Source organism: Rhinoraja longicauda, chromosome 29 (genome assembly GCF_053455715.1).
Source record: "Rhinoraja longicauda isolate Sanriku21f chromosome 29, sRhiLon1.1, whole genome shotgun sequence".
NCBI lineage: Eukaryota > Metazoa > Chordata > Chondrichthyes > Rajiformes > Arhynchobatidae > Rhinoraja > Rhinoraja longicauda.
The window spans coordinates 9,472,949-9,499,868 of record NC_135981.1 but is presented as its reverse complement, the minus strand read 5'-3'; the positions used below and the strand labels follow the sequence as shown (position 1 = coordinate 9,499,868).

The following is a 26,920-nucleotide window of genomic DNA, read 5'->3' as shown; positions in this document are numbered from 1 at the left end:
TGCCATTTTTCCCCAACTCCTTCCCTCCCGAGGGAGGAGAAGGCTCGTCCAAACCAGTTATATAAAGCACAATTCTTACTGAAATTATCGTTGCGTTTTGGATGTGTGAACACTGAATGTTTGGACTTTGCTATTTAGAATTTAAGTTGTTGTCTCATTCAGGAAGCACAAGCATATGCAGAAGACAACAGCTTGCTGTTCATGGAGACATCAGCAAAGAATGCAATGAATGTGAATGAAATATTTATGGCCATTGGTATGTGCCTATTCTTGATTCTTTTAAATGTGGTTTCTTAATCTTCCGTCAGTTTGTGTTGCTTGCAACTTGTTTTTAGACCTGCTATGAGGAATCAATTTGGTTTGAGTTTGTGCTCGTAGTAACAGCATAATTTGGGCTTTATTTAATTTTACATGGTATGTTCCTACCACTCCCACCAAATGTTATTTTTGTGACAATAGCAGACTGATGTGAAATCGCAGGGCTACAGTGCCCTCCATAATGTTTGGGAGAAAGACTCATCATTTATATGCCTCTGTACTCCACAATTTGAGATTTGTAATAGAAAAAATCACATGTGGTTAAAGTGCACATTATCAGATTTTAATGAAGGCCATTGTTATACATTTTGGTTTCACCATGTAGAAATTACAGCTGTGTTTATACATAGTCCCCCCATTTCAGGGCACCATAATGTTTGGGACACAGCAATGTCATGTAAATGAAAGTAGTCATGTTTAGTATTTTATTGCATATCCTTTACATGCAATGACTGAAGTCTGCGATTCATGGAGTTCACCAGTTGTTGGGTGTCTACGCTGGTGATGCTCTGCCAGGCCTGTATTGCAGCCATCTTTAGCTTATGCTTGTTTTGGGGGCTAGTCTCCTTCAGTTTTCTCTTCAGCATATAAAAGGCATGCTCAATTGTGTTCAGATCGGGTAATTGACTTGGCCACTCGAGAATTGACCATTTTTTATCTTTGAAAAACTCCTTTGTTGCTTTAGCAGTATGTTTGGGGTTTGGGATCATTGGCCAGCAGTTCATTGTATAGCAAGACAATGAGTTTTGAGGCATTTGTTTGAACTTGAGCAGATAGGATGTGTCTATGCACTTCAGAATTCATTATGCTACTACCATCAGCAGTTGTATCATCAATGAGGATAAATGAGCCAGTACCTTCAGCAGCCATACATGCGCAGGCCATAACACCCCCACCACCGTGTTTCCCAAATGAGGTGGTATGCTTTGGATCTTGGGCAGTTCCTTCTCTCCTCCATACTTTGCTCTTGCCATCACTCTGATACAAGTTAATCTTCATCTCATCTGTCCACAAGACCTTTTTCCAGAACGATGGATGCTATTTTAAGTACCTCTTGGCAAACTGTAACCTGGCCATCCTAATTTTGGCAGCTAACCAGTGGTTTACATCTTGCACTGTAGCCTCTGTATTTCTGTCCATGAAGACTTCTGTGGACAGTAGTAATTGACAAATTCACACCTGATTCCTGAATAGTGTTTCCCATTTATCTCCCATTGCCACCACAATCTTGAGCAATGAGTACTATGCAATGAAAACAAGCCTGGCCTAGAAACACCTGGCCTAGAAGCAGGCTGAACACCTGCGCTCGGTCCGCATTAACCAAGCTGATCTCCCGGTGGCCGAGCAACTCCCCCTCCCATTCCCAGTCTGACCTTTGTCATGGGCCTCCTCCAGGGCCATTGTGAGGCCCACCGGAAATTGGAGGAACAGAACCTCATATTTCGCCTGGGCAGTTTGCAGCCCAGCGGTATGAACAACGACTTCTCCAACTTTAGATAGTTCCTCTGTCCCTCCCTTCCCCTCCTCCTTCCCAGATCTCCCTCTATCTTCCTGTCTCCACCTATATCCTTCCTTTGTCCCGCCACCCTGACATCAGTCTGAAGAAGGGTCTCGACCCGAAACGTCACCCATTCCTTCTCTCCCGAGATGCTGCCTGACCTGCTGAGTTACTCCAGCATTTTGTGAATAAATCGATTTGTACCAGCATCTGCAGTTATTTTCTTATACTGGCCTAGAAATGCCATTTCCTATAAATGGAGATCCTCTTTTTCCCCCTCCCCCCCCCCCATATTCCAGCCTCAACGGTTTATAATACTGGAAAATTCAACAGGACAGGAAAGAAGCAGTTACTATTTCAGGTTGAAGACCATTCATCAGAACTTTGGCCTGTACTTGCAAATGTTTTAGTGAATTCGGAGGCAGACCAAATTCTCCAAAGCTAGCTGTCTACCTTCACAAATGCTAATTGACCTCCAGAGTGTTTCCTACATTTTTGTTTTTAGATTTCTAACACTTGCATGTATTTTTTAACTTTCAAGAATTTCGCCCAGAAAAGGCCTGTGGGCATTATATATAAATATACCAGGGTTGGTAGAGCACTCACTGCAGGAGGACATCTCTAGGGCAGAATGAGTGCCCAAGGATGTTTGCTGCTTCATGAACAAAATAGAAAATATATACGGCCATGAATCTATATTTAATCTGTTTCTTGGTGTTAATCTCCAAATTGTGGGTGGGTGTACTGTTTCTCATTAAGTGATAGCTACTGTAATTTAGATCTATAATTTCTCAATAAATTGTACAAAATAAATTTTGCAGTGACTTTTTATTATTTTTTTTTCATATAGCCAAAAAGCTGCCGAAAAACGAACCTCAGAATGCAGGTGGAACCTCGGGCCGAACCAGGGGTGTGGACCTCCAGGAGACCAGTCCGCAAAATCGGAGCCAGTGCTGCAGTAATTAAGCTGGTAATTGCAGGTGTCCTCACAAAACCCGACCGGAATCCCCTTTTACCACTCGCACTTACCGCAAGAGCGGCTGCAGATCGCTGCATTGATTCTTCACACCACTCCAATCATCCAGGAGGAAGCTCACCAACACTTTTTCCATATGAAATAAATTTTAAGTCTTAATCACTTTTAATATCAACCTTTAGCTCTTCCCTTCTAATTCCAGCGGCGGATGCATGCACCAGTTACTTTGAGCCAATTTTACCTGGCAATTCCTTCATTTTCAGACTCTACAATCTTGTATATTATTCTGGAGAGCGAAGATTTTAAAAAAGATAGATTAGGTGTCTTTGTGAAAATCTGCCTAAAGAACTACTTAGTACGCAACCCCTCCAATAAACATTAACAAATTAATTTAACAAGGGGAATCAGCGGTTAAATGCTCGTGGTTTTGACCAAATCACAATTATGAATTTTGAAAACGATCTCTGTATTTGTAATGTAAGTTTTCTTTGTATTCAATCAGTAAACCATTGTCCATACAGCACCTTCCAATATAGCTGTTTTGTTCTTCCTCTTTGTGTTCGGATAGCATGGAGTTTTCTTTTTGGTTTCATGTGTTATGCACAAATCTGTTCAAATTTTGCAATAATTGTAAATTTCAATGTTCATGGAGGTGATGTGATGTCCATAATGTCAGCAATTGCAATCTTACACAATGCTCGGATTTGTGGAGTGTTCAGTCGTGCTAACACTGTTGGCAGTGAAAGAGCAAGTTTGTCTGTGTGAGAGATACCAATCTGTAATAAAACAAATCTGTAATTTGACAAATAAAAATAGAGGGAGGTATAAATTAACTCCAGCTTGTATTTGTTCTATAAAGAAATCGACCTTAATTATCAACTCCATTGCAATTGCATTACTTAAAGTATTACAAGTGATGTCAGGTAAACGACAATGTCATTTGTGTTTTGAAGTATTAACTTTACAACCTTTGCAAATGAATAAGGGTGAAAGTCAAGAGTATATGCTTCAAGAACAATATTGCACACTGGAATGTTTTTGGCATCTTCAGATGTTGCTGCCAGCTCATTTGAAATGGGCTAATGTGACAGATTTGGAATGTTATAAATTTGAAAAAGACTTTTTAAACTGGTAGTGATAATGAAACCCAATGTCCTCCGACAGTGAATATTTTTTGTTTTCACCAGCTTCTGTATTTAGTCTAGTTTGGGATGTTTTGTGCTGAGTACAAGAGGGTTGGTGCTTGTCCTGTTGCTGGTAAAGTTTGCATTAATTGCACCACTATCTCCAATCTGTAGATTTCAAATGATTGTATCCGATTGGTATCAAATGTGGCTTTGTATATGCCACTATGCAACATCTCTTAACATTCTGGAAGTAAGGCACACTTTGGTAGCCAAGCACTAGTAGTTTAGTACCCCAAAGATGAGTGCCAATGACTTCTAATAAACTATCAACTTTAAAAACAAAAAAAATTGTATCTAGCTTCCTTTTACTAACGTTGTTAACTTGCAATAAACAAAACCGCTCCAGTTTGAAGTAAAGTGCTGTGGTTTCCTGCATAAAGCCGTGGTTCTATAAATGTGCAGAGGACATCAATCTCCAAAAGTACACAACCCCAATATTTGTGCACGAAACCTGATGCATTTGACTGTATGACATTATTTTTGTCACTGTCAACTAACTTGCATTTGGAGGTCAAGAAATCAGCAGTCCAGAGTTTCAACCATTTTACATTTGTATGGCTTGAGTTGGATTACACCCCAATGTGTTTGTTCCATCTCAAACACAATGGAATGCATAAGAGATGGTTTTCCACATCTGTTATAAGAGCCAATGATGGAGCAGGGCTGTGTTGGATCTAATATATGCGATGCATTGTTAAAATAAATTTGATAATTAAGGGAAGGGTGGTGGCAATGTTGAATTTGTATAAACAAAGCAAACTTGACTGCACGAGATCTAATTCAGCTGATGGATGGAAAACCAGTTTACTGATAGTTAAAAGAACTAAGGATATAGTTTGCACCAAATACCACTTTGTACAAAAACCTAATACAAAAAGTGGTCCAGCTAAAGATTAAAAATTCAGTCGACCACATGAAATTGGCTACACTGCATAACTTAACAAGGAACATCTTAGAAAGGGATAATATGTATTTCAGTGAGAAACACAAGAAGATTGTAAAAGCTTCTGATATATAAAACCAAAATAGCAAAGTTAATGTAGATAATTTACAAACAAGTGGTTGCATTTGAGAATAAGGAAATAGCAGTGAAATTTACTTTTTTTTTGTTTATCTTCATTGAAGAAGGCATGAAAAAACCTTGCCCTAAAAGTAGTGCAGAGTGTCCAGATTGCCAGAAGCGATATGGACTTGTGCAACATGGAAAATTAGGAATAGTTGGTGCAAGCGTTGGCCTTGTATGGATGTCTCCAATGGAACTTGTCTGTGATGAATCGACCAAGGAGGATGCAAAGTCCTGCAGTAACTGTGCAGGTTCTTTCTTGTAAACCAACACCTGGGTTCATTAGCTTCTACCACTGAGGGTCATGGCCTACATATTATTAATATTGACCAGGCTAACAATGGCAAACAGTTTTGAAACCGGTTAAATAGAGAATACTCCATACTCTCTTGTTTGACTGTATCAAAGCTGTGAGATCAAAAAGCAGTAACATTATGGTAGTATCCAATAGTTCACATTCCAGATCTTCACCCCATCTGTATTTTATTGTCTGAAGTGATATACATTAATATTGAATGCCTTTTAGAGGTGGGATCTAGTACCTGTATAAATTTGCAATTTAATGTAAAGTAAGCTTCCAGATTTACATGTATCACGTCACTGTCTTGCATCTTTAAATTCCTTGGAGACTTTGAAGATCATGGGTTTCTCTGGTCCTTGAGCAATTCATTTTAGGGATTGTCATTGCTTTCTCTGTCTCCTGTCCTTGACAAGCAGCCGACCAATAAATCTGTGGTGTAAATGTATGGTCCATTTCCCTTTACACAGAATTGGAAACCTGTCTCCAATTCATGTGGCCTTATTCTATCATTTACTTGCCACCCACATCAACTTTCCTGCTTCTCACTGGGTAGGAAGAAAAAGCTGTCTGGACTGCAGTGATGGAGTTCCTTGTAAACATGCTGGTGGTTGTATTTTCCTTTAATCGCTTCAGAATTTATCTAAATTAAGAATTAGCAAAACAAGTGCATGGTAGAATAACATTTACAATGCTAGGTGATTATTAAGTAAATTAGGATTTTGTGATTGAAGCTTGTTTTCACTGGCAGTGGTTCGATTTGATTTGTTACCTCGCCTGGGAAATTGTTCCACAATCCCAAGAGAACTGAATGCTCCAACTAAATGAAATGGAATGAAATCTATCCCCCAAAATTGCAGTGGTAGCTCTAGCATTAGTAAATTTATGTAATATATAAAAAATAGAGCATTGCATTTAGTTTTCAAAATGTGTAAATTAGAATTTTTAATAAAAATTATAACTAACAGAAAGCTTTTATGTACAAGTGACGTTATTTAAATGGAGACAAACTGCAGATGCTGGAATGTTGAACAAAATAAAACTGCTGGATGAGTTTAGCAAGTCAAGCAACATCTGTGGAGGAAAATTAACAGATGCTTAGATGAATCAGGCGGGGGAGGGATTGGGGGAGAGGTGGGGGACAGATGAGTCAGGTGGGGGAAGAGATTGGGTGGAGACTATGTGGACAGGTCAAAAGGTTGCAGATGTGGAAATAGAGGAAGGAAGATGGTGAGTGAAATGTGGAATCGAGGGGTTGGGTGTTTAGTGGGGGAAAAGGAGGACTGGTTGGAATGAGGATGGGAGGATGAATTAAATAGCTTGCATCCAGAACGTAAGTGTTCTCAAAATGGTAGCACAAGTGTATGCTGTGTCTCGGCACTGTAGAGATGCCACATCGAGAGCACCTATTGCAATAGGCAAGATTGGAGGAGGTGGAAGTATACATGTTGCTGCAATAAACAATAAACTAATCGGTCTTGGGGAGATGCAGAATAACTTGTGATTTTTGTTTTTTGGAGGGGAGCAAAGAATTCTTCCCAGAGAGTGGCCCACCATCTATACAAAGCAGATTATCTGCTCAGTTCCACTCAGGATTTCTGTATTGTGATGACTGAATTTGGATCAAATGAATGCTTTCTGGAATATCCACTCTCTCTGCAAGCATGACAACGAAAGAAAAAAAAAGTCTCCTCTCCACCTTGATTCTCTGTTCCATTCCTACTCCAACGTTAGAGATCGGCATAACCACCAAGAACAGCAGGTCACCTATCTGGGCACATTACATCATTCCAAATTCAACAACAACAAAAAATTATGGTTGCAAATAATAAACATTTTTGTTTCAGATTTTAAGCAATCCTATTTTAAATTTATAATTAGGCTTCTGCATTTCCATTTACAGTTCCTTTGGACTGCATTTATCTTCCTTGTCCCTTAACTGTCCTCTTTTGTCTTGCACTGTCACCCCTTTGATCATTAAACCTACTGACCTCCATTCTGACCTGCTCCTTTTGATCTCTCTTCCCATGCCCTCTCTCTGAATCTCAAAACCTTTTTTATACGTTTCCCCGGTTCCAATAAAAAAAAATAACCTGCAGCATTAGCTCTGTCTATCTCTTCACAGATGGTGACTGACCTGATGAATATTTCAAGAATTTTCTGTTTGTCCTCTCCATCTCTCACCCTCGCTACCACTGGAAAATAAGCTTGTTTTCTCACTTCAGTTCTGATGTCCTTGAACTAACCCGTAACCATTTCTTTCCTGGCTTCCTAATCTGTTCCTGAAAGTGCTTCCAGTCTTTCCTGTTTACATTAGAATTTCTGCATCTGCAACTTTGATCATTTTTGTTCCATCTTCAAGCTTTCGTGGGTGTGATTTCACTTTCATATTGGAGATATTCACTGTATGTTATTTTCTTTCACTTGCTTTTTTAACATGGATTCATTGCAGGTCCTTGTTAGTCCAACGTTTAGCTACAGTTAGAGTGCAGGACAAGGCAGATGAGTGTAGGGAAAGTTGGATGACAATAGGAATTGAGGTTCTGGTCAAGAGTTAGGAGACATGGAGCAGGTAGAGGCAACTGGGATCATCCCTGGATGACTTTTGGGAACTGAACATACTAAAAAGGAAATCGGGAGATGGCTTTGGCAGGTAATATTAAGGTTAATCCTAATCATGATGAAGTGTTCATGGTATTGCCCTGCCCTGGGGAGAGAGGAAGGGGGGTGGAGGAAGGGGGGGGATGGAGGAGGTAGGATAAGGGGGGTTGAGGGGGATGGAATGGGGGAGAAGAGGGGAGGGGGGGAGAAGAGGGTGCTGCACCAATGCAGGAGAGCTTTGGGCCCAATGGGTCCACTTGGTCTAGTTATATCTTAAAATCCCAGAGCTCCCAACCTGATAACATCTCTGGAGCAACAGTGCCACAGATCAAGAAGAGAGCTCACCCCCAGTACATCAAGGATGAATCAGGAGAGATTGATCTTGCTGTATCCTTTAAAAGAAAAGTGGAAAACAAATTTTAGAGTGCCTTAAAGGATAAGAAAACTTTGAAATTTAGGATTAGAATTCTGTGGCCAAGATTTAAGTAAAAGAATACCTGGAGAGCAAAATCTCAAATGTTTGCTAAAAGTTGTGAAAGCAGTTCTTCATTTGTGTGACTTCTCGCTCCGTTGCATGGTTTATCTCTTTGCAAAGATTTAAGAGGCAGTTTTTTGCAATATAAAATCGGTATATCTAGATATTGAGCAAAGCAGCAACAATAGGCATCAAATCTCTTCGAAATAAATTCAGTTTTTGTTTAGACTTCTGACTGTAGATGTTATAAGGATGATCAGTTTCTAATTTTCTGCTTCCATTGCTCCTAATCCCTTTGTGCTCCTGCTTTCCTTGCCAATTTTCTGTTCGGACAGTAATTACAACATCAGTGAAGTCATGAATGGATAATTCATTCGTTCACAACAAGTGGTGCTGGATATGAGTCTTAAACCTTTAACTGATGTATTGGGACAAAAATCATTGTCCTTCCTGAGAGACGCTGTTCCCATCTCCTGAGACGATAAGACATAGAAACAGAATTAAGTCACTCAGCCCATCAAGTCTACTCCACCATTCAATCATGGTTGATCTATCTCTCCCTCTCAGTCCCATTCTCCTGCCTTCTCCCCACAACCTTTGACACCCTTACTGATCAAGAATCTATCAATCTCCGCTTTAAAAATACCCAATGATTTGGCCTCCACAGCCGTCTGTGGTAATGAATACCACAGGTTCACCATCCTCTGACTAAAGAAATCCCTCCTCTTTCCTATTTTGAAGGCAAGTTATTTTATTCTGAGGCTGTGCCCTCTAGTTCTTGACTCTCCCACTACTGGAAACATCTTTTCCACATCGAAAACAGCCTGTCCACATCCATGGAGATTTGAGAAATCACATTTTCAAAAGGTGGTCAAGCAGAAAATAATGCTGATAGTAATTGAGAAAATACTTGTTTCTTCTGATATGTTAAACAAAGCAATTTCACAACTGTATTTTTGAAAATAATTTACAGAGTAATTTTGCATACAAGTCTGCTATTTGTAGATTTTAACTTTATTTCCATGATATAAATGTTAACATAAAAGACGTACTCAAAGTTAACATTATGAAGCCAAAATTAATACCTGCGTGTATAGGCCCAACTTGTCCATGCTGACCAAAATGCCCCATCTAAGCTTGTCCCATTTACTTACGTTTAGCCATTTCCATCTAAATCTATCCATGTACCTATCCTAGCGGCTCAAATTGTGTTATTGTACCTACCACAACTACTACTTGCAGCTTGTTGCATATACCCTCCACTCTGTGTGGAAAAAATGCCCCTTGGGTTCTGATGAAATCTTTTCCCTTTCATCTTAAACCTATGCCCTCTAGTTCTAGATACTCCTACCCTGGGCAAAAAACAGCTCTGTGCACCTCATGATTTTATACACCTCTATCAGATTGCCCACATCTTCCTGCTCTCAAAGGAATAAAGTTCTAGCCGAGCCAACCTCTCCCGATCTCTCAGTCCCTCAAGTCCTGGTAACATACTTGCAAGCATTCTGTGCATATTTTTCTAGTTGTGTGCTATATTTTCTATCGCTGGGTAACTAAAACTGAACACAATAATGATGATCAAATGGCTCGCACCATCCACAGCTGGCAACCACAGGCGTGGGGCTTGAAACTTTAACCAAACGTCCTTGGCTTGTATACACTGGAATTGATCTTATCGAAACATATAAGATTATTAAGGGGTTGGACACGTTAGAGGCAGGAAACATGTTCCCAATGTTGGGGGAGTCCAGAACCAGGGGCCACAGTTTAAGAATAAGGGGTAGGCCATTTAGAACGGAGATGAGGGAAAAACTTTTTCAGTCAGAGAGTTGTAAATCTGTGGAATTCTCTGCCTCAGAAGGCAGTGGAGGCCAATTCTCTGAATGCATTCAAGAGAGCGAGATAGAGCTCTTAAGGATAGCGGAGTCAGGGGGTATGGGGAGAAGGCAGGAACGGGGTACTGATTGAGAATGATCAGTCATGATCACATTGAATGGTGGTGCTGGCTCGAAGGGCTGAATGGCCTACTCCTGCATCTATTGTCCTGAGACAAACATCAGTTCAGTCCCTCGGCATCAACGTCCTCTGGCAGCTGGAATCCCTTCCTAAACTCTTCGCATTTGCAGCCGATACCCACTGCCATCCTCCCTCTTCTCACATTTTCCTGCCACCACAAGTCCTTTCACCTTCAGTTCTTCCAGTGAGCATCATGGCACCCAGTGTAGAGAAAACCCATCTCCACTCTTGCCCTTTGATTCTGTTTTGCCTTGTCTTTGATTATTGGGACCATTGCTCCAATTTCCAAATTTTTACTAAGTTTTAAGGGGTGCTCACACTTCCACACAGTTGCTTCTCTGTCTGCACGATGTGTTCAGGTTGTTTAAGAACTGGGGGATGATGCTTAGTCTGTGCACTGCCTGCTGTTATCAACATGAAGACTGGCTCAACATTTTCTCTGCCTCCAGTAACTAGTTTATTGTCCATGTGTGGAGGTACAGTGAAAAGCTTTTCTGTTACCTGCTATCCAGTCAGCAGAAAGACTACACATGATTACAATCAAGCCATCCACCGTGAAAAATATAGGATAAAGGGAATATCGTTTAGTGCAATATATAGTTTAAAGTCTGAACTCTGATCATTTCTCTGAAAACTTTAGTTTGTGAAGATACCCATTCTCTCAATTTTCACTCTCTTATACATTCAACTCTGGTCACCCTGGAGCCCTGTAGAATCAACTGCAGTTATTTACACGTGACACTGGAAAGGTATTTTGTTTTAAAGTGGAATTCCTACCATTAGTGATAATTTGGCAGGTTAGGAGTAAACAAAGTGACTGATGCTATAAAGAAGAGAGTGTTCTCCGTTTGTTCAGAATTTTACAGACATTCTACACTCTTAAAATTGTTACTTTAAAAATAAATCGATTTACATAGCTATTTCAGTACAAGTTCACTCTGGTTTGCTTTGAAAAACGTAGATGGCCGAACAGGAAGTGGGATCAGTCAAGGCTTTGTTACCTTGCACACAAGGATATTTTGAGAGTTTAGTTCAGTTTAAACACTTCCCCTTTTCAACTGAAGCAGCTCCCATTTAATTCACTAATTTAATACAGAAATCTACCAGAAAATCACCTTGGTTCTCCAAACGATTAAACATCGATTTAAATATTTAATCCTGTTTCATTTTGTTTAGGAAAGTGTGCATTAACTTAGGAAGTGAAGCTTTTAGAAGAAATGTTTCAAATTTTAAAATGTAGGAAATGGATTAATATATTTGTACACATATTAAAGTTGAAGGGGGAAATTGAGTGTATTAGGAAAATAAAAAGTAAAATAGTTTATCTCCAAGGCATTGTACTGGACATCAGCAAAAGTAAACCAAATGGCAGTTATGCCCCCCTGTCTACTAAGTGATTTGTGTGAAAAGTCTGCAGGACTTCAGTTAGGAAAGAAAACTCCAATTTATTTTGAGAGTAGAGGGTACATCGTGATGGGAGTAATGATGTCCTTCAAAAAAACAAAGGGGTGGCAAAATTCAGCAGGTATCTGTGGAGGGATTGGGCACTCTGAAGATGTTTTGGGTCGGGATCCTTCTTCAGTCAATTCCCTCCACAGATGCTGCCTGACCCATTGATTTCCCCCAGCACTTTGTTTTTTTGCTCACATTTCTAGTATCTGCAGTTTCTTGTGGCTCCATTGTAATAATTTTTAATATATAATATATATTAAAATATATATTTAAAATATATGGTCTATTCTCTAATTTCTCAGACTTTAGTTTCCATAAGAATAACTAGTGTTTTACTTTATTCCTTTAGAGTATATAAATAACTCAAAGCACAAGGAGATGCCATTTTGAGAGGTTAGCTGCAGAAGCTCTGCGCATCTCTGGCAGAAAACTTATAGGTTTAGGTTTATTATTGTCATGTGCACCAAGGTGCAGTAAAGAGCTATGTATGCTATCCAACAAGATTGGATGTGCAATACACAAATCCAATCGTCAAACTTAAATACAATGATGGGAGAGATACAGAATGCAGAATATAGTTGTTGGTATTATAGCACATTAGTTTCATTGACAAAGTCCAATATCCCTAAAGGGGTAGAGGTGAATCACAGAACCCCCACTTATAGGAAAACCATTCAGAAGCCAGATAACTGCGAAGAAACTGTTCTTGAGTCTGGAGTTACGGACTTTCAAGCTTCTGTACCTTCTGCCGGCTGGAAGCAGGGAGAAAGAATGACCAAGGTAGGACAAGTCTTTGATTATGTTGGTTGCTTTTCTGAGGCTGCGTGAAGTGTAGATGGAATCAGTGGTGGTAAGTCTGGACTGGCTACATCCACAATCCTCTGCAGTTTCTTATGGTCTTGGACAGTGTTGATCCCAAACAAAGTTGTGACTCAATCCGACGGTACGCTTTCCATGGTGTATCAGTAGAAGTTTGTAAGAGTCATTGGAGACATACCGAATTTCCTCAGTCTCTTAAGGAACCAACGGTGTGGGTGTGCCTTCCTGGATGTCACTTGTGATTGGTCCACGACAGATCGTTGATAACATTAACACCAAGGAACATGAAAGTCTCGACCAACTTTCCATTCCCCTTTCAATCAGAACATTTGTGCTCACCTGGAGATTTTGTACAAATAAGTAGAGTTGAGTGATATTATCCTTGCTCATGGTAGTTGTGGGGGGTGCTTGTGTTTACCCAGTTTAAGTTTATGGACAAGAAAAAGGCTCATTTTGGCCTGCAGTTACTTGAATATTCCAGTAGATGGCAGAATGGCATACATCAACAATTAATCAGCAAATTTACTACGCGTATTGGTAATTTGGTTTACATAATGTGATCTTTGCACAATATAGCTGCGTATGCATCATATTAGTCTACTTTTGTTATATAACACCCCATTAGTCTACTCTGAATCATCAGCAAAGTGATGGAAGGGATAATCGATGGTGCTATGTTCAGCCTGAAGAAGGGTCTTGACCTGAAATGTCAACTATGCTCTTTGACCCGCTGAGTTACTCCAGCCTTTTGTGTCTATGTTTGGTCTAAACCAGCATCTGCAGTTCCTCCATACACATGCTATGTTCAGTCCTATGCCTGCTGAAACTCATTACAGCTTTGGTCCAAACATGGACAAAAGTGCTGAGCTCCATAGATACATTAAAAGTAACTATCCTTGCAATCAAGGCAGTATTTGATCGAGGATGGCATCAAGAATCGCTGACTAAACTGAAGTGACGTGAATCAGAGGGAAAACCGTCCAGTGGCTGGAATTGGGTCGATCACAAAGGAAGATGGTTGTGGTAGCTGGAGATCACTCATCTCAGTCACAGGACACCTCTGTCCCTCAGGGCAGTGTCCTAGGCCTAACAATCTTCAGCTACTTCATCAATGACCTTCCTTCAATTGTAAGATCAGATGGATGGATGTTCTTTGATAATTTCAATGTTTAGCATCATTCACCACAACTCGGCTTATGAAACAGCTCACATCCAAATGCAGTGAGAACTGGGCATTATCCAGGCCTGGGCTGATGAGTGGTAACTAATGTTTGTGCCACACAAGTGCCAGTAAATTATGCTATTCAACAAGAGGGTTATCCACCAGACATGTGTGATTCACATATCACCCACCTGACATTCAACGGATTTACTGTCACTGAGTCTTCAATATCAATACCCTGGGGGTTACCATTGATCAGAAACTGAACTAATGTGGCTACAATGTGGCCAGAGGTCAGATCGGATAATGGGTCAGAGGCAAGGAACCCTGCAGGGTGTAGCTCACCCCTTAACTCCCTAAAGCCTGTCCACTATCCACAAGGCTCAAGTCTAGAGTGTGATGGGACACTTTCTACTTGCCTGGATGAGTGCAGTTCCAATGTCACTAGAAGTTCAACAGCATACTGGACACAGCTGCTTGCTCGATAGGCATCCCATCCACAACATTCACACTCACCACCGATGCAAAGTAGCAGCAGATTGTATCATCTATAAGATGCATGCCAACAATTCGCCAAGACTCCTGAACACAAAGGTCGATGAGGGCAGAGCTGTAGATGTTGTATACCTGGATTTCAGTAAGGCATTCAACAAGGTAGGCTGCTCTGGAAGGTTACATCGCATGGGATCCAAAGAGAGCTGGATGGATAGCAAATTAGTTTTATGGAAGGAAGTAGATGGTGATGGTGGATGGTTGCTTCTCGGACTGGAGGCCTGTGTCTAGTGGTGTCTCAGGGTTCAGTGCTGAGCCCATTACTGTTTGTCATCTACATCAATGATTTAGATGAGAATATACAGGGCAAGATTAGCAAGTTTCCTGATGATACAAAAGTGGGTGGTTTTGCAGATAGTGAAGATGGTTGTGAAAGATTACACCAGGATCTTGATTGATTGGCCAGGTGGGCTGAGCAATAGTTAATGGAATTTAATACAGAGAAATGTGAGGTGTTACATTTTGGGACGTCTAACATGGGCAGGACGAACAGAGTGAATGGTAGGCCTCTGGGGAGTGTTGTAGAACAGGGATCTAGGAGTGCAGGTGCACGGTTCCTTGAAGGTCGAGTCACAGGTAGATAAGTTGGTCAAAAAGGCTTTTGGTACATTGGCCTTCATCAGTCAGAGTATTGAGTATAGAAGTTGGGAGGTCATGTTGCAGTTGTATAAGACGTTGGTGAGGCCACATTTAGAGTATTATGTTCAGTTCTGGGCACATGTTATAGGAAAGATATTGTCACGCTTGAAAGGCATCAGGGAAGATTTATCAGGATGTTGCCAGGACTAGAGTGTCTGAGCTATAGGGAGAGGTTTAGTAGACTGGGTTTCTATTCCTTGGATTGCAGGAAGATGAGGGGTAATCTTATGGTGGTGTATAAAATCATGAGAGGAATAGATCATGTAGAAGCACAGAATTTCTTGCCCAGAGGAGAGGAATTGAGGACCAGAGGACATAGGTTCAAGGTGAAGGGGAAAAGACAATAGGAATCTGAGGGGTACCTTTTCACACAAAGGGTGGTGGGTGTATGGAACAAGCTGCCAGATGAGGTAGCTGAGGCTGGGACTATCCCAACGTTTAAGAAACAGTTAGACAGGTACATGGATAGGATAAGTTTGGAGGGATATGGACCAAGCGCAGGCAGGTGGGACTAGTGTAGCTGGGACATGTTAGCCAGTGTGGACAAGTTGGGCTGAAGGGCCTGTTTTCACACTGTGTCACTCTATGACTAATTGAAGGTGAAAGTACTTGGAAGAAAAGTGCTGTTGATAGGAAAACAAGAGAAGAGCGAGGACAGCAGCGGCTCTTACAGATACAAATATGAAGAGTTCAGGAGGGAATTCCAGCTGCCAGGAGAATTTGTATATTATTGACATAAAGTAGATATGTGAATATCAGCCTGGTGTGCTGAACAGTTGTGCATTTTGTTTAAATAACTATAATTATGTCGTGCAATTTCCAATTGTCAAAATAAAAGAGCACTTTTCAAAGCTATAAAAGCATCATTTCTTGTTTGGCAATTTAAATATATATATTTGTTGGTCCGTCAAGGGAGGTGGGAATGTGGGCTGTGGGGAGTTTAGATGGTTAAGGGGAGACCTCATTGAAACTTACAGAATAATGAAAGGCATAGATGGAGTGGATGTGGTGGGGGAGTCCAGGACCAGAGGACAAAGCTTCAGAATTAAAGGGCACTCTTTTGGAAAGGAGGTGGGATGGAACTTCTTTAGTCTGAGGGCAGTTAATCTGTGGAACTCATTGCCACCGAGGCTATGGGGAGAGGGGAGGAAAATGGGATTAGGAGGCAGAGATCAGCCATGATTGAATGGCGGAGTAGAATCGATGAGCCGAATGGCCTCATTCTACTCCTATAACATGTGATCTTAGGAAGTAGAAAGGGACTGAGTGGCTGGGGAATCAGAATTTGTAGAAGACTGGGGAAACAGTCACATAGGAGACAGGAAGGGCGGGGGAATGGGGAGGCAGTTGAACGAATTAGGAAGCTTCAGGAGCTATTGGCCCTCATTCACCTTGCACTCTCTGTGTAAACATGAACCAAAGAGTTGAACTTCATGGTGGGGTTTGTGAGCGGCACCTGAAGGGACCAGCCTTCAAACTGATGAGATAGAACTTGAGGACTTTATGGTAGGAAAATGCTGAATACAGAAATATGGTGTCTGTCGGTGGGGCAATAGGGAACTTGGGAGTGGAAGCTACATCTACAACTCACTGCACTTTCTTGGGTCTTGAGTAGAGGTGTTCCTAAACGCAGCTGTGATACCATCCCATAGTATGATTACTATGGTGCATCTGTAGAGGTTTGTAAGGGTCACTAGAGACATGCCCAATGTGCGCCATCTCCTCAGGAAGTAGAGATATTGGTAGTCAAAATTGAGTCAATTCAATGTTGAGTCAGTTCACCACGTATTGCATCAAGAAACAGCCGAGGGTATTGAAGACAGCAAAGTCAAAGTTATTCCATCTGTAATAAATCCTGCTCTCTGAATCTATCAGCACAACAAAACAAATGTTATAGTACCTGCCCCAAACAATCTGATTACAATTATGATTCTGGCGTCTACGTAACAACGTGGAAGATATCCAGGAATGCAAGACTCACATAAAGCGAAACAATGTCAATTTGCCCAAGGAACATGCAGTTAGGTGGCTCTGAATCAATAACAATGTTATGGAAGTGATGGAAGTTACCATCAGCATTACTATTGTGGCTCCTTGAATACCAATAAGATGACCAATAACTCATCGACCAATGCCTAGTTTGATGCCAAAACCCATTTGGCTTCTGACCTCAACACAGCGGTTGTTCAAATGTAAACTGAAGAGATTTACATCTTTCAATTCGTTTACACTAGATCATCAGCAATGTGATGGGGGTCAACATCTTATCGGATCGTATAAGATTATTAAGGGGTTGGACACGTTAGAGGCAGGATACATGTTCCCAATGTTGGGGGAGTCCAGAACAAGGGGCCACAGTTTAAGAATAAGGGGTAGGCCAATTAGAATTGAGATGAGGAAAAACGTTTTCATTCAGAGAGTTGTAAATCTGTGGAATTCTCTGCCTCAGAAGGCAGTGGAGGCCAATTCTCTGAATGCATTCAAGAGAGAGCTAGATAGAGCTCTTAAGGATAGCGGAGTCAGGGGGGTTGGGAAGAAGGCAGGAACGGGGTATTGATTGAGAATGATCAGCCATGGTCACATTGAATGGCGGTGCTGGCTCGAAGGGCCGAATGGCCTCCTCCTGCACCTATTGTCTATAACATTTGAAATGAATCTCAGCCTATAAATTAATGGGAAAGAATTGTTGAGGAATTCCACAACTTGACAAGTCACTACACAATGAAATACTTCCATGTTTACTGTTCCAATCAAAATCGCTTCCACCCTCTAGTTCCTCGTTGGCCCATCAGTCGACACCATCGTTCACTATTCCTCCCAGTTTCCCTGCCATAAAGTGCCCGACGCGAAGGTCATCTCTTTGCTTTCTGCTTGCATCGAGACTGCAAGGAGACGGAGGGGCAGAGTCATACAGCATGGAAACAGGCCATTTGGCCCAAAGTACCCATGCTGACCAAGATGCCCCATCTGCCCTCCCACCTGCCCGCTTTTGGCCCATATCTCTCGAAACCTTTCCGATCCATGTATCTGTCCGAATATATTTTAAATATTGTTATGGTACCTGCGCCAACTACCTCCTCTGGAAGCTCATTCCCCAACACCCTCTGTCAAGTGGTGCTGAAACTCTCCCCAATTCTTTCTCCTGCCTGTCCATCCCTCGTCCTTCGTCTCTCCTAAATAACCATTTCTCCAACGCCCTCCAAAGTCCGACTGCCCAGACTCGCCATCCGTTCACCAGAGACCACTCATCTTTCACCAGAGACCACATTCCCACTTCGCCTGACGGACGAGAAACTGTAAGAAATTACCAAGCTATCATAGTTTTGTAATATGCAAGTTTATTTTCACAATTAGAAATCGCACATAACAATGAAGCTGGTTTTAAGAGAAAGAAAACTCAATATTTCAGCATTACAGATCGAAATTCAATGTTATCTACATTAATTCAATTGGTGGTACAATTATTTAAACAAAATCAACAACAGTTCAGCCCACCAGGCTGACGTGCACTTATATATATTTTATCTCGATAATATATAAATTAATAGGGAAAATGATTCATTATTGGACATTGTTTCCAAATGCAACAAGAAGCATGAGATATATTTTGCTGCTCTTGCAGAAGATTGCATTCAGTTCCACAGTGAACAATTAGCGGGAAATGTTCGTTGTGAAGGGGCAGGAAGAGTGCTCATTATTGAACAGCCGATGACTTGTCCCCCACAACGTTCCCCCTCTCCTGCTCCTGCGCCTCTTCCTCGGGATTTAACCGCGGACTGGTTGTTGTATCAGAGGCGACGTTGATGGGGACGTCTCGCTGATCCACAGCCGGCAGCGCCAGGCGTGGGGCTCGAACCTTTAACCGACCGTCCGGGGACAAGCAGCAGTTCAGAGCTTCAGCATCGACGTCTTCTGGCAGCTGGAACTCCCTCCTGAACTCTTCATATTTGTAGCTGTATGAGCCGCTGCCGTCCTCGCTCTTCTTCTCCTGGTTTCCCGTCACCAGCATTTTTCGTCCAAGTATTTTCACCTTCAGTTCTTCCGGGGAGAATCGCGGCACGTCCAGGGTCAGAGAGAAGCCATCCCCACCCTTGTCCACCGTCTCCCCTTGAACCTCTCCACCGGCATCGGCTCTCCGCTTCTCATTCCTTGCTCTTTCCCCCCAGAACTCTCTCGCCAGCTCCTCGACAACTCGCTCCATGAAGTTCTCGCCCTTTCTCATTCCCTCCGCCTGTCCCCACGCGGGCCACTCGAGCGGCTCAAACACATCGAGTGGAGCGGCCCACAGTGTGTGCACAGGCTGCTGCCACCGACGGGGAGGGAGGAAAGTCCGGCAGCTCAGCATCGTCTCTGCCTCTTCTGTCACTTCGCTCAAAGCCGGCTGGTGTGAACTCGCAGACTTCAGTGTCCGATCTGTCACAGCCCTTGGATCACACGCCTTATATATCCCAGGGGCAGAGCTCCGGACGCTTCCAGAATCAGCCAGTCATTGCTGGGCTCCGGGCTCGTCACTGGCGCTTGAAACAAGAATGACTCGACTCAGTGACGCCCACAGGGCGCTCCACAGACCGCGGGATAGAAACATAGAAACTAGGTGCAGGAGTAGGCCATTCGGCCCTTCGAGCCTGCACCGCCATTCAATATGATCATGGCTGATCATCCAACTCAGTATCCCGTACCTGCCTTCTCTCCATACCCCCTGATCCCTTTAGCCACAAGGGCCACATCTAACTCCCTCTTAAATATAGCCAATGAACTGGCCTCAACTACCTTCTGTGGCAGAGAATTCCACAGATGCACCACTCTCTGTGTGAAAAAAAACGTTCTCATCTCGGACCCGAAAGACTTCCCCCTTATCCTTAAACTGTGACCCTTTGTTCTGGACTCCCCCAACATCGGGAACAATCTTCCTGCATCTAGCCTTTCCAACCCCTTAAGAATTTTGTAAGTTTCTATAAGAACCCCCCCCAATCTTCTAAATTCCAGCGAGTACAAGCCGAATGTGCTTGGACAAAAAGTCATATCAATGCCTCAACTACCTGGGGAGATTGAGGACATTTGGCTTGTCTCCAGTGACACTAACAAACCTCTGCAGCTGCACCAGAGAAATCATACTTCGGATGGTATCACAGCTGGGTTTAGCAATAACTGTTCCAAAGAGCCTAGAACGTGCAGAGAGTTGTAGATGTGGCTCAGTCCATCACACGCTCCAGATTTCGACCATTGACCCAATTTACACTTTATGCTGCCTGTGAAAAGCAGCAAACATCATCAAAGACCTGTCCCACGACGGTCATCCCAACTTATCCCCGCTCCAGTCCGACACAAGTTACATATGAAGTTTGATAGCCTTCGCCAGATTCGGGAACAGCTTCCTCCCCTCCGCTATCAAGCATCTGGGCGGTCATTCCATAAGCTTTTCACCTTTCACACGACACAATAGAGTAAACTAAACTAAGCCAGGTCTGAAGAAGGGCCTCGACGTGAAACATCACCCATGCCTTCTCTCCAGATATGCTGTCTGGCCCGCTGAGTTACTCCAGCATTTTGTATCTATCTAAGTTGGGACATTTTTCGACTCACCTCGACCGTAATGAGGACATTGGGCTTTGCCGAATGAATTGATATGCTCCAATGTTGAGAACTATATTCTGCACTCTGTATCTCCCCCTTTGCTCTATCTCTTGTACATGAGATTGAACTGATTGTATCTGTACACTAGACCAAGTGGACCCGTTGGGCCCAAAACTCTCCTGCATTGGTGCAGCACCCTCTACCCCCTTCCCTCCACCTCCCCTCGCCCACCTCCAGCTCCCTCCTCCCTACCCCTTCACATTCCCCCTCAACCCCCTTTAACCCCCCTTTCCTCCCTCCTCCCCCTCCCTCCCCCTCTCCATCCATCTCCCCGTCCCCTTTCCCACCCTACCCCTCCCCCATCCCCCTCCACCCCTCCTCCTCATCCCCCCTTCCCTTCCCCCTCCTTCCCCTTATCCTCCACTCCCACCCTTGTAGATTTAAATTTTAAAACGTGAATAACTTAAATATATATAACACCGATTTCAATGAAACCTTCCATTAGCACCAAAAGGACGACGGTGAGTAAGGTGGGCCTAAAAATGTCGCGCTATCGTTTACCGTTTTGGCTGAAGTTCGATCACAAACAAACAAACAAACGAGTGGCCTACTCCTGCACCTAGTTTCTGTTTCTATCCCGCGGTCTGTGGAGCGCCCTGTGGGCGTCACTGATCCGAGTCATTCTTGTTTCAAGCGCCAGTGACGAGCCCGGAGCCCAGCAATGACTGGATGATTCTGGAAGCGTCCGAGGGCTGTGACAGATCGGACACTGAAGTCAGCGAGTTCACGCCAGCCGGCTTTGAGCGAAGTGACAGAAGAGGCAGAGACGATGCTGAGCTGCCGGACTTTCCTCCCTCCCCGTCGGTGTCAGCAGCCTGTGCACACACTGTGGGCCGCTCCACTCGATGTGTTTGAGCCGCTCGAGTGGCCCGCGTGGGGACAGGCGGAGGGAATGAGAAAGGGCGAGAACTTCATGGAGCGAGTTGTCGAGGAGCTGGCGAGAGAGTTCTGGGGGGAAAGAGCAAGGAATGAGAAGCGGAGAGCCGATGCCGGTGGAGAGGTTCAAGGGGAGACGGTGGACAAGGGTGGGGATGGCTTCTCTCTGACCCTGGACGTGCCGCGATTCTCCCCGGAAGAACTGAAGGTGAAAATTCTTGGAAGAAAAGTGCTGGTGACGGGAAAACAGGAGAAGAAGAGCGAGGACGGCAGCGGCTCATACAGCTACAAATATGAAGAGTTCAGGAGGGAGTTCCAGCTGCCAGAAGACGTCGATGCTGAAGCTCTGAACTGCTGTTTGTCCCCGGACGGTCGGTTAAAGGTTCGAGCCCCACGCCTGGCGCTGCCGGCTGTGGATCAGCGAGACGTCCCCATCAACGTCGCCTCTGATACAACAACCAGTCCGCGGTTAAATCCCGGGGAAGAGGCGCAGGAGCAGGAGAGGGGAAACGTTGTGGGGGACAAGTCATCGTCTGTTCAATAATGACCACTCTTCCTGCCGCTTCACAACGAACATTTCCCGCTGATTGTTCACTGTGGAACTGAATGCAATCTTCTGCAAGAGCAGCAAAAATATATAACTCTTTGACTCTGATCTAAATCGCAGCTTTAATTATGATTTAACAAATGTTATACTTCGCTTTGTGTAATTTGCACGTGTACTTTGTACGGAAATAAAATGTATCAGATCTATGGCGAGAGGTTGTGTAGGCTGGGGCTCTATTCCTTGGAGCGCAGGAGGATGGGGGGTGATCTTATAGAAATGTATAACATCTCTTGAGAGGAATAGATCAGGTAACTTTTCGCACACAGGGTGTGCACGGAGATTCTGCACAGAATCTCTGGTCCAGAGTAGGGGAATCGAGGACCAGAGGACATAGGTTCAAGGTTAAGTGGAAAAGATTTCAAAGACGTAGCTGAGTGGTAGCCTTTTCACACAAAGGGTGGTGGGTGTACTGTGTGGAGCAAGCTACCAGAGGAGGTAGTTGAGGCTGGGACTATCCCAACGTTTAAGAAACAGTTAGACAGGTACATGGATAGGACAAGTTTGGAGGGATATGGACCAAGCGCAGGCAGGTGGGACTAGTGTAGCTGGGACATGTTGGCCGGTGTGGGCAAGTTGGGCTGAAGGGCCTGTTTCCACACTGTATGACTAACTGAAGGTGAAAGTACTAGGAGGAAGAAAAGTGCTGACGATGGGAAAACAATAGAAGAAGAGCGAGGACATCAACGGCTTTTACAGATACAAATATGAAGAGTTCAGGAGGGAATTCCAGCTGACAGGACAATGTATATTATTGACATAAAGTAGATATGTGAATATCAGCCTGGTGTGCTGAACAGTTGTGCATTTTGTTTAAATAATTGTATAATTATGTCGTGCAATTTCCAATTGTCAAAATAAAAGTGCACTTTTCAAAGCTATAAAAGCATCATTTCTTGTTTGTCAATTTAAATATATATATTTGTTGGGCCGTCAAGGGAGGTGGGAATGTGGTCTGTGGGGAGTTTAGACGGTTAAGGGGAGACCTCATTGAAACTTACAGAATAATGAAAGGCATAGATAGAGTGGATGTGGTGGGAGAGTCCAGGACCAGAGGACATAGCCTCAGAATTAAAGGGCGCTCTTTTAGAAAGGAGGTGGGAAGGAACTTCTTTAGTCAGAGGGCAGTTAATCTGTGGAACTCGTTGTCACCGAGGCTATGGATATTTTTAAGGGAGAGATGGACTATTTCTTGATTGGAACGGGTGTCTAGTGTTATTTGGAGAGGGGAGGAAAATGGGATTAGGAGGCAGAGATCAGCCATGATTGAATGGCGGAGTAGAATCGATGAGCTGAATGGCCTCATTCTACTCCTATAACTTGTGACCTTGGGAAATAGAAAGGGATTGAGTGGCTGGGGAATCGGAATTTGTAGAAGACTGGGGAAACAGCCACATAGGAGACAGGAAGGACGGGGGAATGGGGAGGCAGTTGAACGAATTAGGAAGCTTCAGGAGCTATTGGCCCTCATTCTCCTTGCTCTCTCTGTGTAAACACCAACCAAAGAGTTGAACTTCATGGTGGGGTTTGTTAGCGGCACCTGAAGGGAACAGCCTTTAAACTGATGAGATAGAACTTGGGGACTTTATGGTAGGAAAATGCTGAATACAGAAATATGGTGTCTGTCGGTGGGGCAATAGGGAACTCGGGAGTGGAAGCTACATCTACAACTCACTGCCCTTTCTTGGGTCTTGAGTAGAGATGTTCCTAAACCCAGCTGTGATACCATCCCATAGTACGATTTGTATGGTGCATCTGTAGAGGTATGTAAGGGTCACTAGAGACATGCCGAATGTGCGCCATCTCCTCAGGAAGTAGAGGTATTGGTAGCTAAAATTGAGTCAATTCAATTCACCGTTGAGTCAGTTCACCACATATTGCACCAAGAAACAGCCGAGGGTATTGAAGACAGCAAAGTCAAAGTTATTCCATCTGTAAAAAATCCTGCTCTCTGAATCTATCAGCACAATGAAACAAATGTTATAGTACCTGCCCCAAAAAATCTGATTGCAATGATGATTCTGGCGTCTACGTAACAACGTGGAAGATATCCAGGAATGCAAGACTCACATAAAGCGAAACAATGTCAATTTGCCCAAGGAACATGCAGTTAGGTGGCTCTGAATCAACAACAATGTAATGGAAGTGATGGAAGTGATGGAAGTTACCATCAGCATTACTATTGTGGCTCCTTGAATACCAATAAGATGACCAATAACTCATCGACCAATGCCTAGTTTGATGCCAAAACCCATTTGGCTTCTGACCTCAACACAGCAGTTGTTCAAATGTAAACTGAAGAGATTTACATCTTTCAATTCGTTTACACTAGATCATCAGCAATGTGATGGGGGTCAACATCTTATCGGATCGTATAAGATTATTAAGGGGTTGGCCACGTTAGAGGCAAGAAACATGTTCCCAATGTTGGGGGAGTCCAGAACAAGGGGCCACAGTTTAAGAATAAGGGGTAGGCCAATTAGAATTGAGATGAGGAAAAACGTTTTCAGTCAGAGAGTTGTAAATCTGTGGAATTCTCTGCCTCAGAAGGCAGTGGAGGCCAATTCTCTGAATGCATTCAAGAGAGAGCTAGATAGAGCTCTTAAGGATAGCGGAGTCAGGGGGATTGGGGAGAAGGCAGGAACGGGGTACTGATTGAGAATGATCAGCCATGGTCACATTGAATGGCGGTGCTGGCTCGAAGGGCCGAATGGCCTCCTCCTGCACCTATTGTCTATAACACTTGAAATGGATCTCAGCCTATAAATTAATGGGAAAGAATTGTTGAGGAATTCCACAACTTGAGAAGTCACTACACAATGAAATACTTCCATGTTTACTGTTCTAATGAAAATCGCTTCCACCCTCTAGTTCCTCGTTGGCCCATCAGTCGACACCATCGTTCACTATTCCTCCCAGTTTCCCTGCCATAAAGTCCCCGACGCGAAGGTCATCTCTTTGCTTTCTGTTTGCATCGAGACTGCAAGGAGACGGAGGGGCAGTCATACAGCGTGGAAACAGGCCATTTGGCCCAAAGTACCCATGCTGACCAAGATGTCCCACCTGCCCGCTTTTGGCCCATATCTCTCTAAACCTTTCCTATCCATGTATCTGTCCGAATATATTTTAAATGTTGTTATGGTACCTGCGCCAACTACCTCCTCTGGCAGCTCATTCCCCAACACCCTCTGTCAAGTGGTGCTGAAACTCTCCCCAATTCTTTCTCCTGCCTGTCCATCCCTCGTCCTTCGTCTCTCCTAAGTAACCATTTCTCCAACGCCATCCAAAGTCCGACTGCCCAGACTCGCCATCCGTTCACCAGAGACCACTCATCTTTCACCAGAGACCACATTCCCACTTCGCCTGACGGACGAGGAAACTGTAAGAAATTACCAAGCTATCATAGTTTTGTAATATGCAAGTTTATTTTCACAATTAGAAATCGCACATAACAATGAAGCTGGTTTTAAGAGAAAGAAAACTCAATATTTCAGCATTACAGATCGAAATTCAATGTTATCTACATTAATTCAATTGGTGGTACAATTATTTAAACAAAATCAACAACAGTTCAGCCCACCAGGCTGACGTGCACTTATATATATTTTATCTCGATAATATACAAATTAATAGGGAAAATGATTAATTATTGGACATTGTTTCCAAATGCAACAAGAAGCATGAGATATACTTTGCTGCTCTTGCAGAAGATTGCATTCAGTTCCACAGTGAACAATCAGCGGGAAATGTTCGTTGTGAAGGGGCAGGAAGAGTGCACATTATTGAACAGCCGATGACTTGTCCCCCACAACGTTCCCCCTCTCCTGCGCCTCTTCCTCGGGATTTAACCGCGGACTGGTTGTTGTATCAGAGGCGACGTTGATGGGGACGTCTCCCTGATCCACAGCCGGCAGCGCCAGGCGTGGGGCTCGAACATTTAACCGACCGTCCGGGGACAAACAGCAGTTCAGAGCTTCAGCATCGACGTCTTCTGGCAGCTGGAACTCCCTCATGAACTCTTCATATTTGTAGCCGTATGAGCCGCTGCCGTCCTCGCTCTTCTTCTCCTGTTTTCCCGTCACCAGCACTTTTCTTCCAAGTACTTTCACCTTCAGTTCTTCCGGGGAGAATCGCGGCACGTCCAGGGTCAGAGAGAAGCCATCCCCACCCTTGTCCACCGTCTCCCCTTGAACCTCTCCACCGGCATCGGCTCTCCGCTTCTCATTCCTTGCTCTTTCCTCCCAGAACTCTCTCGCCAGCTCCTCGACAACTCGCTCCATGAAGTTCTCGCCCTTTCTCATTCCCTCCGCCTGTCCCCACGCGGGCCACTCGAGCGGCTCAAACACATCGAGTGGAGCGGCCCACAGTGTGTGCACAGGCTGCTGACACCGACTGGGAGGGAGGAAAGTCCGGCAGCTCAGCATCGTCTCTGCCTCTTCTGTCACTTCGCTCAAAGCCGGCTGGTGTGAACTCGCAGACTTCAGTGTCCGATCTGTCACAGCCCTCGGAACACCCGCCTTATATATCCCAGGGGCAGAGCTCCGGACGCTTCCAGAATCAGCCAGTCATTGCTGGGCTCCGGGCTCGTCACTGGCGCTTGAAACAAGAATGACTCGGATCAGTGACGCCCACAGGGCGCTCCACAGACCGCGGGATAGAAACATAGAAACTAGGTGCAGGAGTATGCCATTCGGCCCTTCGAGCCTGCACCGCCATTCAATATGATCATGGCTGATCATCCAACTCAGTA

General features: G+C 43.7%; 4 protein-coding genes across 5 annotated transcripts in view; 2 read left to right on the top strand and 2 right to left on the bottom strand.

Moving 5' to 3' along the window:
• rab5c (RAB5C, member RAS oncogene family) overlaps window positions 1-6,325 on the top strand; it is a 31,139-nt gene extending 24,814 nt beyond the window's left edge. Inside the window, exons 6-7 of one of the 2 annotated variants that reach the window (XM_078424927.1) lie at window positions 163-256; window positions 2,667-6,325. In XM_078424927.1, coding sequence (XP_078281053.1) covers window positions 163-256; window positions 2,667-2,782 — 210 coding nt within the window. In that variant the 3' untranslated portion in view covers window positions 2,783-6,325. The remainder of the gene's footprint in view (window positions 1-162; window positions 257-2,666) is intronic. The other variant, XM_078424926.1, reaches the window with a different exon arrangement.
• Window positions 6,326-18,436: 12,111 nt separating this feature from the next.
• LOC144607645 (heat shock protein Hsp-16.48/Hsp-16.49-like) lies at window positions 18,437-19,457 on the bottom strand. The gene has a single exon (XM_078424617.1). The coding sequence runs from the start codon at window positions 19,399-19,401 to the stop codon at window positions 18,751-18,753; it is 651 nt and encodes a 216-aa protein (XP_078280743.1). The 5' UTR covers window positions 19,402-19,457; the 3' UTR covers window positions 18,437-18,750.
• Window positions 19,458-21,405: 1,948 nt separating this feature from the next.
• Window positions 21,406-23,003, top strand: LOC144607604 (heat shock protein 30C-like). The gene has a single exon (XM_078424531.1). It carries the CDS (start codon window positions 21,460-21,462, stop codon window positions 22,108-22,110), a length of 651 nt encoding a protein of 216 aa, XP_078280657.1. The 5' UTR covers window positions 21,406-21,459; the 3' UTR covers window positions 22,111-23,003.
• Window positions 23,004-25,666: 2,663 nt separating this feature from the next.
• On the bottom strand, window positions 25,667-26,650 carry LOC144607666 (heat shock protein 30C-like). The gene has a single exon (XM_078424669.1). The coding sequence runs from the start codon at window positions 26,592-26,594 to the stop codon at window positions 25,950-25,952; it is 645 nt and encodes a 214-aa protein (XP_078280795.1). The 5' UTR covers window positions 26,595-26,650; the 3' UTR covers window positions 25,667-25,949.
• Window positions 26,651-26,920: the final 270 nt, after the last annotated feature.

Excerpts from the sequence above, each read along its gene's own strand:
- LOC144607645 (XM_078424617.1), bottom strand. The coding sequence starts at position 19,401 with ATGCTGAGCTGCCGGACTTTCCTCCCTCCCCGTCGGTGGCAGCAGCCT.
- LOC144607604 (XM_078424531.1), top strand. The coding sequence starts at position 21,460 with ATGCTGAGCTGCCGGACTTTCCTCCCTCCCCGTCGGTGTCAGCAGCCT.
- LOC144607666 (XM_078424669.1), bottom strand. The coding sequence starts at position 26,594 with ATGCTGAGCTGCCGGACTTTCCTCCCTCCCAGTCGGTGTCAGCAGCCT.